This window comes from Chlamydotis macqueenii, chromosome 1 (assembly GCF_036417535.1).
Source record: "Chlamydotis macqueenii isolate bChlMac1 chromosome 1, bChlMac1.mat, whole genome shotgun sequence".
NCBI lineage: Eukaryota > Metazoa > Chordata > Aves > Otidiformes > Otididae > Chlamydotis > Chlamydotis macqueenii.
Genome location: NC_141556.1, coordinates 126,509,770 through 126,523,391, shown reverse-complemented (window position 1 = coordinate 126,523,391; position 13,622 = coordinate 126,509,770). Strand labels below are relative to the sequence as shown.

The 13,622-nt window shown below is 35.5% G+C and overlaps 1 protein-coding gene across 11 annotated transcripts in view; it reads right to left on the bottom strand.

Moving 5' to 3' along the window:
- Positions 1-13,622, bottom strand: part of DMD (dystrophin) — a 1,302,935-nt gene that overhangs the window by 820,646 nt on the left and 468,667 nt on the right. For 10 of the 11 annotated variants that reach the window (XM_086766697.1, XM_086766715.1, XM_086766672.1 and 7 more), the window contains exon 9: positions 12,684-12,806. The exons of the other annotated variant lie outside the window; for it this stretch is intronic. In XM_086766697.1, the coding sequence (XP_086622823.1) occupies positions 12,684-12,806 (123 nt within the window). The remainder of the gene's footprint in view (positions 1-12,683; positions 12,807-13,622) is intronic. 11 annotated transcript variants of the gene reach the window in all.

Here is a 13,622-nt window from a genome sequence, read left to right as displayed (position 1 = left end):
AAGCATACTTCAAGAACAGGGAGTTACAGGGCTATAAATTCTCATTATAGAGACGATGTACAACTGATGTGTAGCTTGTGTAGCTGTGGAATTCTCTAACATAATCTAATAATTAAAAAAATATCAGTTTTAAAAAATACATTATAAATGTACTGTTTTGTAGACATATTCTCTACATTTGCGCTTCCTTCCTCAACAATTTCTTTTAATTTTCCAATTTTTCTCTTTCCAGTTGAGATTAACAAAAAGTAATTTCTTAGTTCTGGAATTGCAGATCTGTTGAGATAACACATGACTATAAACTGTAGGTATTAAATCACATATCCATTGCAGTAGCCATTGTATATGTTCCCAGAATGAAAAAAAAAAAAGCCAGAAATAAGGCTGACTAGTGAGAAGTTAAAAATGCGAAAATTACGAGACTGAACATGAATGAGTTGTTAAAACTTAGTTTAAAACCCATCAATGAAGGAGAGACTGAATTTAAGAGAGACAGGAGAGCCAGGAAAAGACTACAAGGAGCAAAACATAGCATAGGATAACAGAGAAAACATTTACTTGGTAACACAGAGAGATAGAAGAGCATTGCGATTAAGAACATGAGTAGGAATAAATGAGGTCAGAGAAATAATGAAGCTAATTTTTAAGATCACAGATACTAGAAGAAAACTGCATGTGTTCTGGAGAGGAATGGATAATAATAAGTACATTAGAGAATGTTTTGAAAAAGATAATCATACTGAAAAGTGCATAAGTGTATAATCAGGAATTGTTTGCATCCAGAATAGCAAAGAACTTACTTTAAGTGTGAAAAGAAGCTAGGCATTGATAGCCTTCTCAGTATAAGACTTCATGAATCAACAAAGCAGTTGCATAATGAAAACAGCAGCAATGAAAACTTAAAGGAATTGTTCAAGAAGCAGACAAGTTTACACATTCGTAATACGTGTAGCTTTTCTCTAGGAAATAACTAAAATTATCACCTGATTAAGTAACGACTACTGGATAGCTATCAAATTAAAACAATTGCTTGTCAGGTGAGCTGATCAGTTACTACTGACTCAAAGGGAAAGGCAGCAACTCAGATTCCCACACCACAAAAGACATCAAGGAAAGCAATGGGAAAATCCCTTTCTGAATTCTGGCAATGTACTGCCAACTTAGACCTATCTCCTAGTCCCCTTCGCGGCCTTTAGAAAGGATAATCTACATTAGCAGAATGTTGCTAACTTAACTGCATGTTTATCCTAGGGAAAAGTTACACTGCAGACTACAACCAACAAAACAAAAAAAACCCACAGAAACCAAACATGTTTTAAAATAGTCAGGTTTTATGCAAAGAGACTCAACACATTCGCTCTGTAATGAAGATACTATTATACCAGAGGGAAAAAAACAAGCTACTTTCCTTAGACAAGGTAAAAATTAATAATGAAAATGTTACTCTCTTTTTAGATTTATAACACCTTAGCAATGCAGTTCATTTGTTAAGTCAATGGAATGTTAAGTGTATGAAATAAATAGCTAGTAGGCTATACTGACTAGAATAACATCTCAGCACAAACTATATAGAAGCACAGTACTCATACAGGAAACATGCCACCTCTTCTTTTAATCCCATAACAGTCAGTCATTTTCTTGTCCTATCTCATTCTCCCCTTGTGTCACTGATGGTCTTTGAATTGCATTTGAAACTGCTGCCCTCTGTATGTGAAGCCTGTGACACAGTCGGTGTATGTATGATGGGTTTTTTCCTTGTTTTTTAAAGAAATCAACATCTTTATGTCTTCTTATCCTTTTTCCTCTCTCCTTTCTCTCTTTTCTGTTTTAAGTAAGTTTTTTTTTGTTTGTTTCTGACAGACAACAGATTTTGGAAATTTCTTTGTTAATATTCCAGAAGCAAATGATCAGAATACCACATGAAGATAAATTAATATTAGATTTGCTTTATTTGTGAAAAAAAAAAAAAAGAGATAAACTGAAATTGAGATGTGTTCCCATCTGAACAAACCACAACCAAAATATTTCAAACAAACAGACAGAAGACTTTCTGTCAAAAAGTAAGATAGGATAACTTACTTTATGTATTTATAGATTGAAAAAATATCAGCCCCAATATGTAAGTAATGGCAACTCAGAAACTGACTTGAATGACATACTGGATCAAGAATACGTAAGTCAACTGCCATTTTGTTCAAATGAAAATGAAAATACAGTTTTGGTAGAAGCTGCATATTCTTACATTAGTTAGGATGCTAAACAGCAAAGAGAGAAATAAATGTGAAAGATCATAGTAGAAATAAAGAAGAGAGAAAAATGTAAGCCTGGAAGATTGTCTATATAAAATATCAAAGAAAAAACTTGCACATTGTATTTTCACCTGTCTATACATTTTGTGGTTTAGACTTCCTTTAAACATACATGCCAATTTTATTTACATTAGTGGGAGCCATGCTTTAAAATTAAAACATTCTTTTGAACAATGACACACAAAATATTATATTCATGCTTATGTCTTATTCATGTCTGGGAGATGAGGTAAACAAAGGTTATTTTAACATATTTTCAAAATGACTTGCAAAACACTTTGCAGAACTCATTCTATAAGACAGTGCTACTCTTTTATATTAATAACTTCGATCTTCTAACACCATGAGCAAAATTCCATTTTCTACCATTTTAAGAAGTATATTTGTTTTTTAAAGGTTGATGCCTCACTACATAATCTACAGTTTATTTAAACACTGTTTCCACTCTAGTAACATCACTATCCCTCAACTAAAATTACCTTTTGCATTTTTAAGAATGTTTTACTCAATCAAAATATATGTGTTATTTCTTTGCTACAGTTAAACTGAGTTCTAATAAAACAAATGCTTTTTGTAGAAAGAGTGCAGATAAATTCAAAACACCATGTATTTCCATACAACTTTTGCATTTCTGAAGTTCTCATTTTTGCTATGTTTTACTGTGCTTTCAGGACTAGAATTTCTGAAGAAGGTTTGATTGTCTAAAAAAAGTGTCTGTTCCTCCCCACCCCAAATGTATTATTATTTTAAAAGGTATTATCTCTTTCCACTTCTCCCCTTAGCTTATTGATTACCTCAGGCTAATACATTCATAATAATGATATTCCTTAGAATACTTTTAAATCTCAGAAAACTATAAAGTAAAATTCCTTAATACTATTCTATATACAGAAAGAAATACCTTTGCTGTTTGGAAGGAATGTGGAAAATTCTATCAATGTCTTCCTTTGTGCACTTGTATCTGAAGTCTGTACATGCACACCAAACCCATGAAGTACAGGCTGCAGTATCTTAGAGGGGGAATCTTCTACACAAGCATTACAATACACAGTTTCTATTGTATCAAAATCACTGAGGGGGAAGAAAGAAACCAGCACTTGGAGATCAGGAGACAGAAGCATTCTGGCCTTTTCAAAGGTCACTACTTCAGCTAAACATTCAGACCTGCCTGCCATACAAATGTGAGCTAACACACAACCTACAGCATTTCCTAGGCACCATGAAAACACACAACTCTAATGCTATTGTTATAACAAGGTGAGGGGGGCAGGGGGAGGGAGTTGAAGTTTATCCCCTTTCTCAGAGTGTAATGATTTGGGCAAAAGGATAATCAGGAAACCCAATCTCCTACTGATTCTCCAAGGGAGTGGGCACTTAAGTCTGTTCATTCACTTCTCAAAATCCATCTTTTGTATTATTGAATTATTTGCTGTGCACAAAAAATATTTTAGATTTTACCATGAAGAGTATTATATGCATCTGAGGGCACAAAGGTTTTATCCCCAGAAATCTTACCATTTTCTAAGAGAGTAAAACATGAAGCTAATTAATTCCTCAAAGTTACAGCTACGCTTGGACACAGACATTTCAAGGGCACAATGCATATCCTCTACCCATTTTTTGAAGGTATTCTATTTTAAAATGCTATTCAGTTTTACTTCAGCTAAATAAAATTCAACCATGTGATAGTGTAACATGGGATAGGAAATTTAGTTAAATTACACATATACATAAACAATACATGAGTCCCCAGCATAAGAAGGACAGAGACTTGTTGGAGCAAGTCCAGAGGAGGGCCATGAAGATGATCAGATGACTGGAGCATCTCTCCTAGGAGGACAGGCTGAGAGACCTGGGGTTGTTCAGCCTGGAGAAGAGAAGGCTCTGGGGAGATCTTATAGTGGCCTTCCAGTACCTAAAGGGGGCCGGGCCTATAGGAAAGATGGGCAGAACTTCTTCAGCAGGGCCTGTTGCAATAGGATAAGGGGTAATGGTTTTAAAGCAGAGGGAAATAGATTCAGATTGGACATCAGGAAAAAGTTTTTTACAATGAGGGTGGTGGAACACTGGAAGAGGTTGCCCAGAGAGGTGGTGGATGCCCCACCCCCGGGAACATTCAAGGCGGGGGCTTGACAGGGCTCTGAGCAACCTGATGTGGTTGGAGATGTCCCTGCTCCTTACAGGGGGGTTGGACTAGATGACCTTTGAAGGTCCCTTCCAACCCAAACTATTCTATGGCTCTATACACAAAAATAGTGCAATTAACACTCACCAGAGGTAGTTCTAACTAGAAAATGCAATCCTTACTGTTTTCACCATATTTACATACATTTGATCAACACTTCAGGTAATCCTCTGAAAGCTATACTACGTTAAAATAAATGTCTCCTCTTATATTATACAGAAAATCAGGCAGAGAAAGCTGAGATTAAGCTATTGGAGTCAAGGAAGCTTTTCTTGATGATGAGTGCCAGCAAAGCCACTGAGAAAGAGGAGGCTCTGGAGTAAGTTTTCTCTATTGTTCCTGTGCACAAGAACAAAATGTGCTGCTCCTGCTCCATCAGCATTGCAGTATTTCCTTAGTTTTGTGGGTTTTGTTCTGCTGTTATTTGTAATTCTCAGGTGCAGGCATGAAAATATGATTAGAGTAACATATGAAGTAGACAATCTTATCTTTGTTGTCTGTTCATTCTATTAATGTCAAATCTAAATAAATCAATCAGTAAAAAAAACCCTGTTAATAAATGACATTTTAAAATAAAGTAATGCTATCTGAAATTATGAACAAAACTTTTATTGAGAAGTTCACCTGATATACAGAGACTAGCATCAATGTAATAATAATGCTGTTTAGAATGATGCTGTAATTTTATCTCTGGACGAATACTTTAAATGGCTTTTGTGTGATAAAGTCTCCTGTTGATTTGAGAGGCTTTTGAAGAGATGTGCATTCTGTCTTCATTTTTTTTTGCATTTTAAAAGTTCAACTAGGTGTAATGAAAGAGTGCAAAGTGTGAACTCGTCTTGTAAATCAGATGAAATAACAAAGGTGAATACTCAAGTAAATGCAGTACTTCTACACACGGAGTTGAAATCCATGCTCAGTAGATCTTTCAAAATCACTGAATGCATATGCTAAGTATTTAAATGCTTTACAGTCTCCCTGTTATTTGACTATTTGTATTTAAACAGAACCAGGCATTCCCACAAAAAAAAAAAAAAAAAAAAAACCCCAAAAAAAAAAAAAAACAAAACCTGATAGAATATCAACATAAAAGGAAATGGTAGTCTCATCTTTGACAAAATTATATTTAGAAAAGACAGAGAAAGTAAGAAAGGAAGAACTATTGCTATTTTTTTTTCCTTTTCTCTTAATCAGCTTTAACATTTTTAAAATCCAGTGCCCAGGAGGTAAAAAGTGAGGAAATGAACAGGCATCTTCCATCTCAGTCCACTCAAGAGCTCCTGTGACTGCATATAAAAAGGAACAAGCAAAACACAATGATTAAGATTCATACGCAGATAGCCTCGGTTTAGATACTATCATGAGCTTCCTACATCAGAAGAGTTCGACAATAGCATGCCATAAAGTTATTGCATGAATATCTAAGATACTAGATAAACGGTCAATTGCTTGCTGTTTTAATATTTGCATAAAGTGAAAGATCTTTCTTAAGGGTTTTAGATGGGGATGCATAATGACTTCTGGAGTTGTACGAATCCTCATGTTCCTTCAGTTTCAGTCCTGAGATTAGGAAAAAATGAACACCAGTCTATCTAGCAGTACAGATTTTCATTAGCATTGTGTCCTGCATTTCATCTAGCCCTTCCCTTGCATCAGATCCACTGCTGCTATAAGCAATTCTGCACTACTGCCTAAACTCTAGAGGCCAGGAGGGGGATTCAAATCTATTAGTTAATATATTGTAAAAAAACAATCAAATGTTTACAGTAAATAAGTGTCCTCATTTGCTGTAGCTGCATCAATTTTTGACTTATCACACACATACACTTACACTTATTAATATCCCTACATTCAAGAGACCCAGTGGCACAAAATAGCTTAAATGAACACTTAAAAGTGTTATGTATCCTTTTTACCTTATTATACGCCTTGAAAATTAAGCGGGTGTGTGGAGTTGGGGCTGCTAAATGTCTGAAATGGCATTTCTGAGCTCTGAGGCAGATTCCCACTACTTGCTAACTGCAACCAGTACGGGCTGGTTGCAAATTTTGATAAAAAATGGTCTAAATAGAAGTAGCATGTTCTGAATTCTCCCTCTAATGAAGAGGTATGAGGCAGAAGCTCCAGTTAGGAGGCTGATCATGAGTTGTGCTTCTGCACATAGACTGTTTAGACTGGGAAAACTAGGGGCTTAGGGTTATGGAAAGAAGAGCTGCTAATGAAAAGAAGCATCCTGAAAAGAGGAACGGTGTCAGGGAAGAGAACAGGGTTTGGAAATAAAGTGGAGGAGATGTTGACTAGAAGAAAGATTCTGGAAGTGGGAGAAGATTCTGTAGATCAAAGAATCATGGAATATCTCAAGTTGGAAGGGACCCATAAGGATCATGGAGTCCAACTCACTGCTCCTCACAGGATTACTGAAAACTAAACCATATGACTAAGAGAATCGTCCAGATGCTCCTTTAACTCTGTCAGGACTAGTGCAGTGACCACTTCCCTGAGTAGCCTGTTCCAGTGACCGACCACTTTCCCAGTGAAGAACGTTTTCCTAACATCCAATCTGAACTTCCTCTGATGCAGCTTCATATCATTTCCTCATGTTCTATCACTGGTCACCACAGAAACATATGGAGATAAGTGGTGGGGGATGCCTGGGGATCTTGGCTGGTGATGCCCAGCATTCATAACTGCAAGCAGTGGCACAGCACAAATTGACACAACTTTCCATCCAGCCTTCCTGGACCAGTAGCAACCTCTCTACTGGGAAGTGAAGCTGAGACCTCATGAGCTTAGCTCTCAGGGGAATCAAGTGAGTGAGTGTGTGAGATAACTAAATAGAGGTAAAGCTCTGTTCTCACTGCATTCTTAAATACCAAGATCCAGATACACTATGGGTTATCATTTACTTTGTCCCACCCATGAGAGTACTAACATTTTTGACAGCAAAAACTCTTGAAATGAGTCTACAATAAACATCCAAACCAAAGAAATCACAAAAGTGAGTTAGAACTGATGTGGGAGTCTATACAGGAAGCAGTGACAGGAAACTGAACTATTACCTTGACAACCCTTCAGGCTCGGAGAAGAACCCATCAATTTGCCAGACTGTTATTGAAAATATAAAATATATAAACATGCTTGAAATCTCTTGCTTTATCACTTCGGAAGCTGTTCCTTGAAGACATGGCACTCAGGAGAGCTCCCTAAGAAATCCAAAATACGTGCTCTTAAGCTTCACTTTTCCATCTCTGCATCTCCTTGTTCTGACCTCTGGTGATGGATTTTGCTATTTTATTATGGTTAGTCTGAATCTCAGGGAACTTACTAAGCTCTACAGTAAGTTTCTAGCTTTCTGAATAGAGAAAGTTTCTATCTAAAAGAGAACACCTAGGCTAACAGCTGGGACTATGGTCATACTTGTTACCCAAATTATATTCATCAAGACCTTGTAAATAAATGTATAGATAATTCAGAAAGGACTTCCTGAAGTTTCCTGACTTCTGCTTTAAATTATCCCATACATCCAATATGAACACTCAGTGCTGACAACGGAATATTTTCTGTGCTCTAAGATAATTCTAAGGTATAGAATTACCAAGAAGTTGAAACTAAAATTTTGTCTGGTTGTACTTTAATCTATGAGAATTCTCTTCTGATGCCTCTCCAAAGGGCACTTCACCACAAGGTAAACAGAACAGTATTTGGATCACAGGCTTTGAGTAAAAGAAAATTTAAAGGAAAGCAATACAGCAATTCTGTGACACTGTGCCACTAAAGCCTGTGGCATGATGAATCCCTAAAGGTTCCAGAACACAGGTCTCACAGCACTTTTAAATAAGTTAACTTGCTGGCAGAAGACCAAGAGTGTGGCAAATTAAGGGTCTGGAAAAACAGAAATCTCAAGGGTAAGGCTGCCAGAAGGATTGTGTGCTGCGTGTGAGCAAAGCTTGATTTTATAATGAGTTTCTAGTGACCTTACTAGCTAGTTGCTACAGTTATGAACTGACGGAGAAAGTCCAGTACAGCAACTGTACTATCTGTATCACAAAACAGAGAACATGAGAAAAATGTGTTACTTCTGTAAAACAGGAATAATGACTGGAGGGTTAGGACCTTCCCTCAAACTAATTACTAGGCTGAAGCCTAAGGTGGAGCCTCCAATTCTTAAGTCTCAAATCAAATCATTAAGTGCTGGGGAATACTGTTCCCATTAGCCACTACTGCATCCCAAATGATTTTAATTAAAATCTAATTAAGCTTGCCAGTTTAAATGCTAAGAGCAACGTTGCACACAAATTCTGTATTTCATATAACATCATGGAGAATGAAGAAACCGTAACTCCTGTCAAAAGAACAAAAATCTACAACGATATCAAAGCAATGGGCTTGATTTTGCATAATAGATTATTTAAAGCAGCCATACTCACATTTGGCCTTTTAGACAGGCTTGCCAAAAGCTTATTCACAGAAGTACCAGTCTCAAAACACACAGATTTTGTTGATACCATTTTTTTCAACCCTTACATTTTCAGCACTTTTTTTTCCAAGTCATTTAAAAAGGGTTTTTTTTTTCTAGGTACTTCAGTGGTTTACCTTTTTTTTTGCTTTTTACTTAGATCCTTTTAAGACAGTATATTTTATGTTACGTGGAGTTCAGGTAGTAGGTAGTAAGAATGAAGGCAGTGAGACAGGTGTTCTGCCTGGGATCAGCATTAGAAATCACTCTGCTAAAACATTTTTAGGAAAAAAAATAGAAAGTAAAACTATCCTTCTTCATGGTTAGGTGTTCAATGAGATGAAGCCATATAACAAAACCAAAAGCTTTCATAAATGTAAACCACAGGGATTTTGAAATGTCTCAGAAAATTAACTTGAAGATCCCTTTTTTCTAAGTGAAGCTAGACAGACTGTCTCTTTACAGAGACTGCATACAAGACAAAATACAGAGCTGCAGAGTTAGGCAAGCTTTCTGAAATTGCTCAGCAGTAATTGCTGTCTGAAAACTGTCAACATAAATACTTTTTCTTGGGCCTTTCTTAATGTTGATACAGGGAACTCAAGGATTTAGGTTTGAGAAGTGGATTGCTATCTTAAGATCTGCATGAGTTTATGAACACTTTGTAAGTAAACAAGGGAAAGTAGGAAAAAAATTCCTGAGTGTTAGCAGAACTGCTGCTATTCATGTTAGCAACAGCATTTAAAAAGGCTTAACTGCTTCAACCAGAAGTGGTCAAGCACAGATTAAACAAGAAAGCACTGAGTGAACTGGTTCGCAGATCATTGTTTTTCTTTGAATCTGAGATGTCACAGTTAAGCAAACCTGTCTGGACAAAATTTCTGCAACTAGATTACTAGGCCTTGCAAGTATACTGCTCAGTGGCAAACAGAATAAAAATTCAGAGAGGAAGGGTGAATTTAAAGACAAACAGGTTGTGAAGGTATTAGGAAGTGTGAAGATGGGGGAAGTGAAATGAAATGTGACATAGTAGAAGACTATGGGAAAGAACTTTGACAGATGAGAGTTTAAGAGGAAATGTTTTTCCTTCTTGCCAATACAGAGCTCAGAGAATCATAGCTCATTTCATTTTTACAGTTTCCAACAATTGACATATGCAGTTAAACATATGGCATATATGGTCAAATTTGCAGGATAATGTTCACAATCTTTGGAAATAATAATAGAATCATAGAAAGACGTCTTATTTAATTGATTTTCCTTCTGACTTTATCATGCTTGGACTACAAAATCTTTTGGACCATTCCTCCAAATGCAGAACTTTAAAAATATCACCCAATTAAACACTATACCATTTAAGACCAGTCTTAGCAGCTAGAACCCCTAGAGAGGAGCAAGTGAAAGACTTTTTTGCTGAGTGAATCATAGAATCATAGAATGGTTAGGGTTGGAAGGGACCTTCAAGGGTCATCTAGTCCAACCCCCCTGCAAGGAGGAGAGACATCTCCAACTAGATCAGGTTGCTCAGAGCCCCGTCCAACCTGGCCTTGTTGCTATGTATCTTCTTTGAATATCTTGGAAAATGATAATATTAAAGTCCTGCAAGATGAAAATTTGTACAGATATGAAAAGAAAAAATGATGTATACATTTCAACAGAAGACCAACATACTTCAAGAAAATCTTACTTCTTAATGATAACACCTAAGATATCACAGAAATTGCCAGATGACAGTAAACTAAATCTACTTAAATTTGTCTTTGATAACTGAATGGAAATGAGATACAGCTTCCTGAACTTGACAAAATCCAAGGGAAAAAAAAATATTTTGTCTTTATTTCTTTAATGCAGTTCCCTAGAGAAGTAGATTTTACTGAAAATGCTACAGGCAGTTGCAATACCAATACCGGTATCCAAAAATCATAATATAGATGGCTGAAAATTGGAAAGCTACTAAGAACTGAAAAGGAAATAATATTTATTTGATTTGGTTAAAATAGATGGGTTTATTATCAGGTATATCAGGTATATCAGCTTCAGTTATCTACAAAAAAAAATCAATCATTATTTTACTGGGATAATAAATTTGTTTTAATAGTCAGATTATGGCTGTTCTTTAAGAAATACATAGCTAGAGGCAAAAAAAAAATCATTAGTACTGACTCAGAATTGCATATATTGAATTGGCATATTTATTGATTCTATTTGCAATTCAAGTTTATCTTGATTATAATGAGATTGTATCTGGTGATTTTCATCCAGAATTTTCAAGTGAATGCTTTTCATTTGTTGTTAATATTTGATGTGGCTCTAGAGCCCAGTTCTGGTTAGGTCTTCAGATTCTGCCAAATCAGCAGAATTATAATAGTAGCTAAAGTAGTAGCTATTGTATAAGTGTAATAGACAAAGCTTTCAAATTCAGGAAGATGAGATCTGAAAACTGGAATGCAAGGTGAAAACTAAATAAAAGAATGATATTTTCTAACTACATTTTAAGAACTGTTTTGTAGAACTTACTTCAATCATATCAGCCTGTATATTATACTTGATGGTGAGGGTGTTGACAAAACCCACAATCGATCACAACAAAAGTAGCTCAAGGAAAAAAAAAGTTATCTTATCACTCTTCATTCTTCTCAATTATCAGTATAGTATGCAAGTAGAACAAATCAATTATACTAGTTTTAAGCACCTTGTTTAAAATCTATATTAATCACCACTGCACCACATCTGATGTTGCTATAATGTAGCAGGGCTCATGGTTATATGCACAGAATTTCTTTCCTGGAGTACTTAAAGGAATTCATTATTCAGTAAAATATCTGTCACTTGAAGAGTAGATTCGCAAACACGGTGTTGAATTAAAGTGTAATTTTGCAATAAATTTTAGAGGTTAGACAGAATTAAGTCTCCACAGGAGAACTCATACTGTAGTGCCAAATACATGCAGATCTCTTTTCCCCAAGGTAATGAAAAGAAAGTACATTGCATTACACAATATAACCTTTGACTCTCACACTTGTCAAGAGTTATAAAAATCTGACTACTGAAATGCTCCTTATAAGGAGTGCATGAAACAAGTTTTATTAAACTACTGCAGCCATTTAAAAGTAAAAAAAAAACCAAGCACAAAACCCTAACCTGAATTTTGGCATGGTGCTGTTTGTGACAAAATGACCAGCTGTTATCCTCTAATAATCCAGGTCTTACAAAGAATATTAAACTTAATGTTTCCTTTCTCTTCTGCCCAACTACAATAACCTGAAAAATATAATCACTTAATATTTTCTTTAATAGGTATGAGAGTTAGGAAAAATAACAGAAAACTAATGGTTCTTGTTTTTCTATAATCAAACCTGAGAAAGAAATACAATAATTAGATGTCAAATACAACTTATGTTTAGTTTCTTCTTCTAATACTCTTTTAAGGCAATATATGTACTATTTTCAAAAATGACATAGCAAAGGAAGCAGTTTATAATTCTAAAACAGTGGTGTCTGAATGCTGTTCATCCCTAACTCCCTAACGATCAGCATAATGCCTATTGCCAGCCATGCTGAAATACACAGTGAAAAGTAACTACTCCACAGATAAAAAAAAAAAAAAAAAAAAAAAAAAAGCCTTGAAAAAGCAGGTTGTCAGCATCAGGTACAAGCAAAATGCACAAACTCTTTCACTCCAAGCACAAGTTTACAAAAATAATTTTTAAGACAAATGACAATATTGACACACCTGTGGAGGAACCTGCCTCCTTTTTTGGTCAGGGGATGTGACATACACAGCTTGTGTATATGCGTAACTTTTGAACCGCGGTTTAGGAGAAGGTGAAGTTCCCTGGGGTACACTGACTGTGATCTATGAAGAAGAAATTACAGGTGGAAAAAACAGACATATGGATAGGAACATGGATTATAGAAGTAAAGTAATGATTTTAAGAGTAAATAAAGAAAAATAAGTAGGAAGATCATCACCAGCTATATTTTTCAAGGACAGTGTTGGTATTCAGCAGTTAAAATTGGGATGGTATTAAAGACAGCTCTCATTTAATCTGATGTCCTTTCCAAAAGCAACAAACTGTCAGGATTCAATACTGACAGAATACCAATGTAAATTGAAGGTTCTTTATAATTTAGAAGCAAAGACTCAAAAAAAACCAAGTGATCTTGTAGTAAATCTTGAATAAACACAGCCAATACTCATCTGCTCAGTACTCTAAAGAGACCGAGTATCCCAAAAGTAAGATACAAATTAAATTCAGATAAGTACACTAGGCCTAAAATCGACTAAACACTTCAGCAGAGACTGATGATTTCCGTCAGAAACATAACTGACATAGCAAGTATAAACAGATTTCAAGTATTACATGAACTTCTCGAGAAGATAACCGTGAGTTGAGAGCAGATGACCTTAAAATATAAGTCAGTGTAAATAAAATGCCATAAAATTAAAATTGTATCATGAATATGGAGAAATGTTAACTTCTGTTCTCTAAAAAAAGGTAAAAAAACTTTCTACATGACTGTGTTTAAATGTAAAACCTCCCCTAGTTTCTGTGTTCTTCCTTGTGGTGCCCCTACACAATCAAAACACCCAGTGCTGTAAAAAAGAAGTGCAAAGCACTTATTTGCTGAACAGTTACTTTTAAAACCGACCCGTGCAAGGTGAAAAACA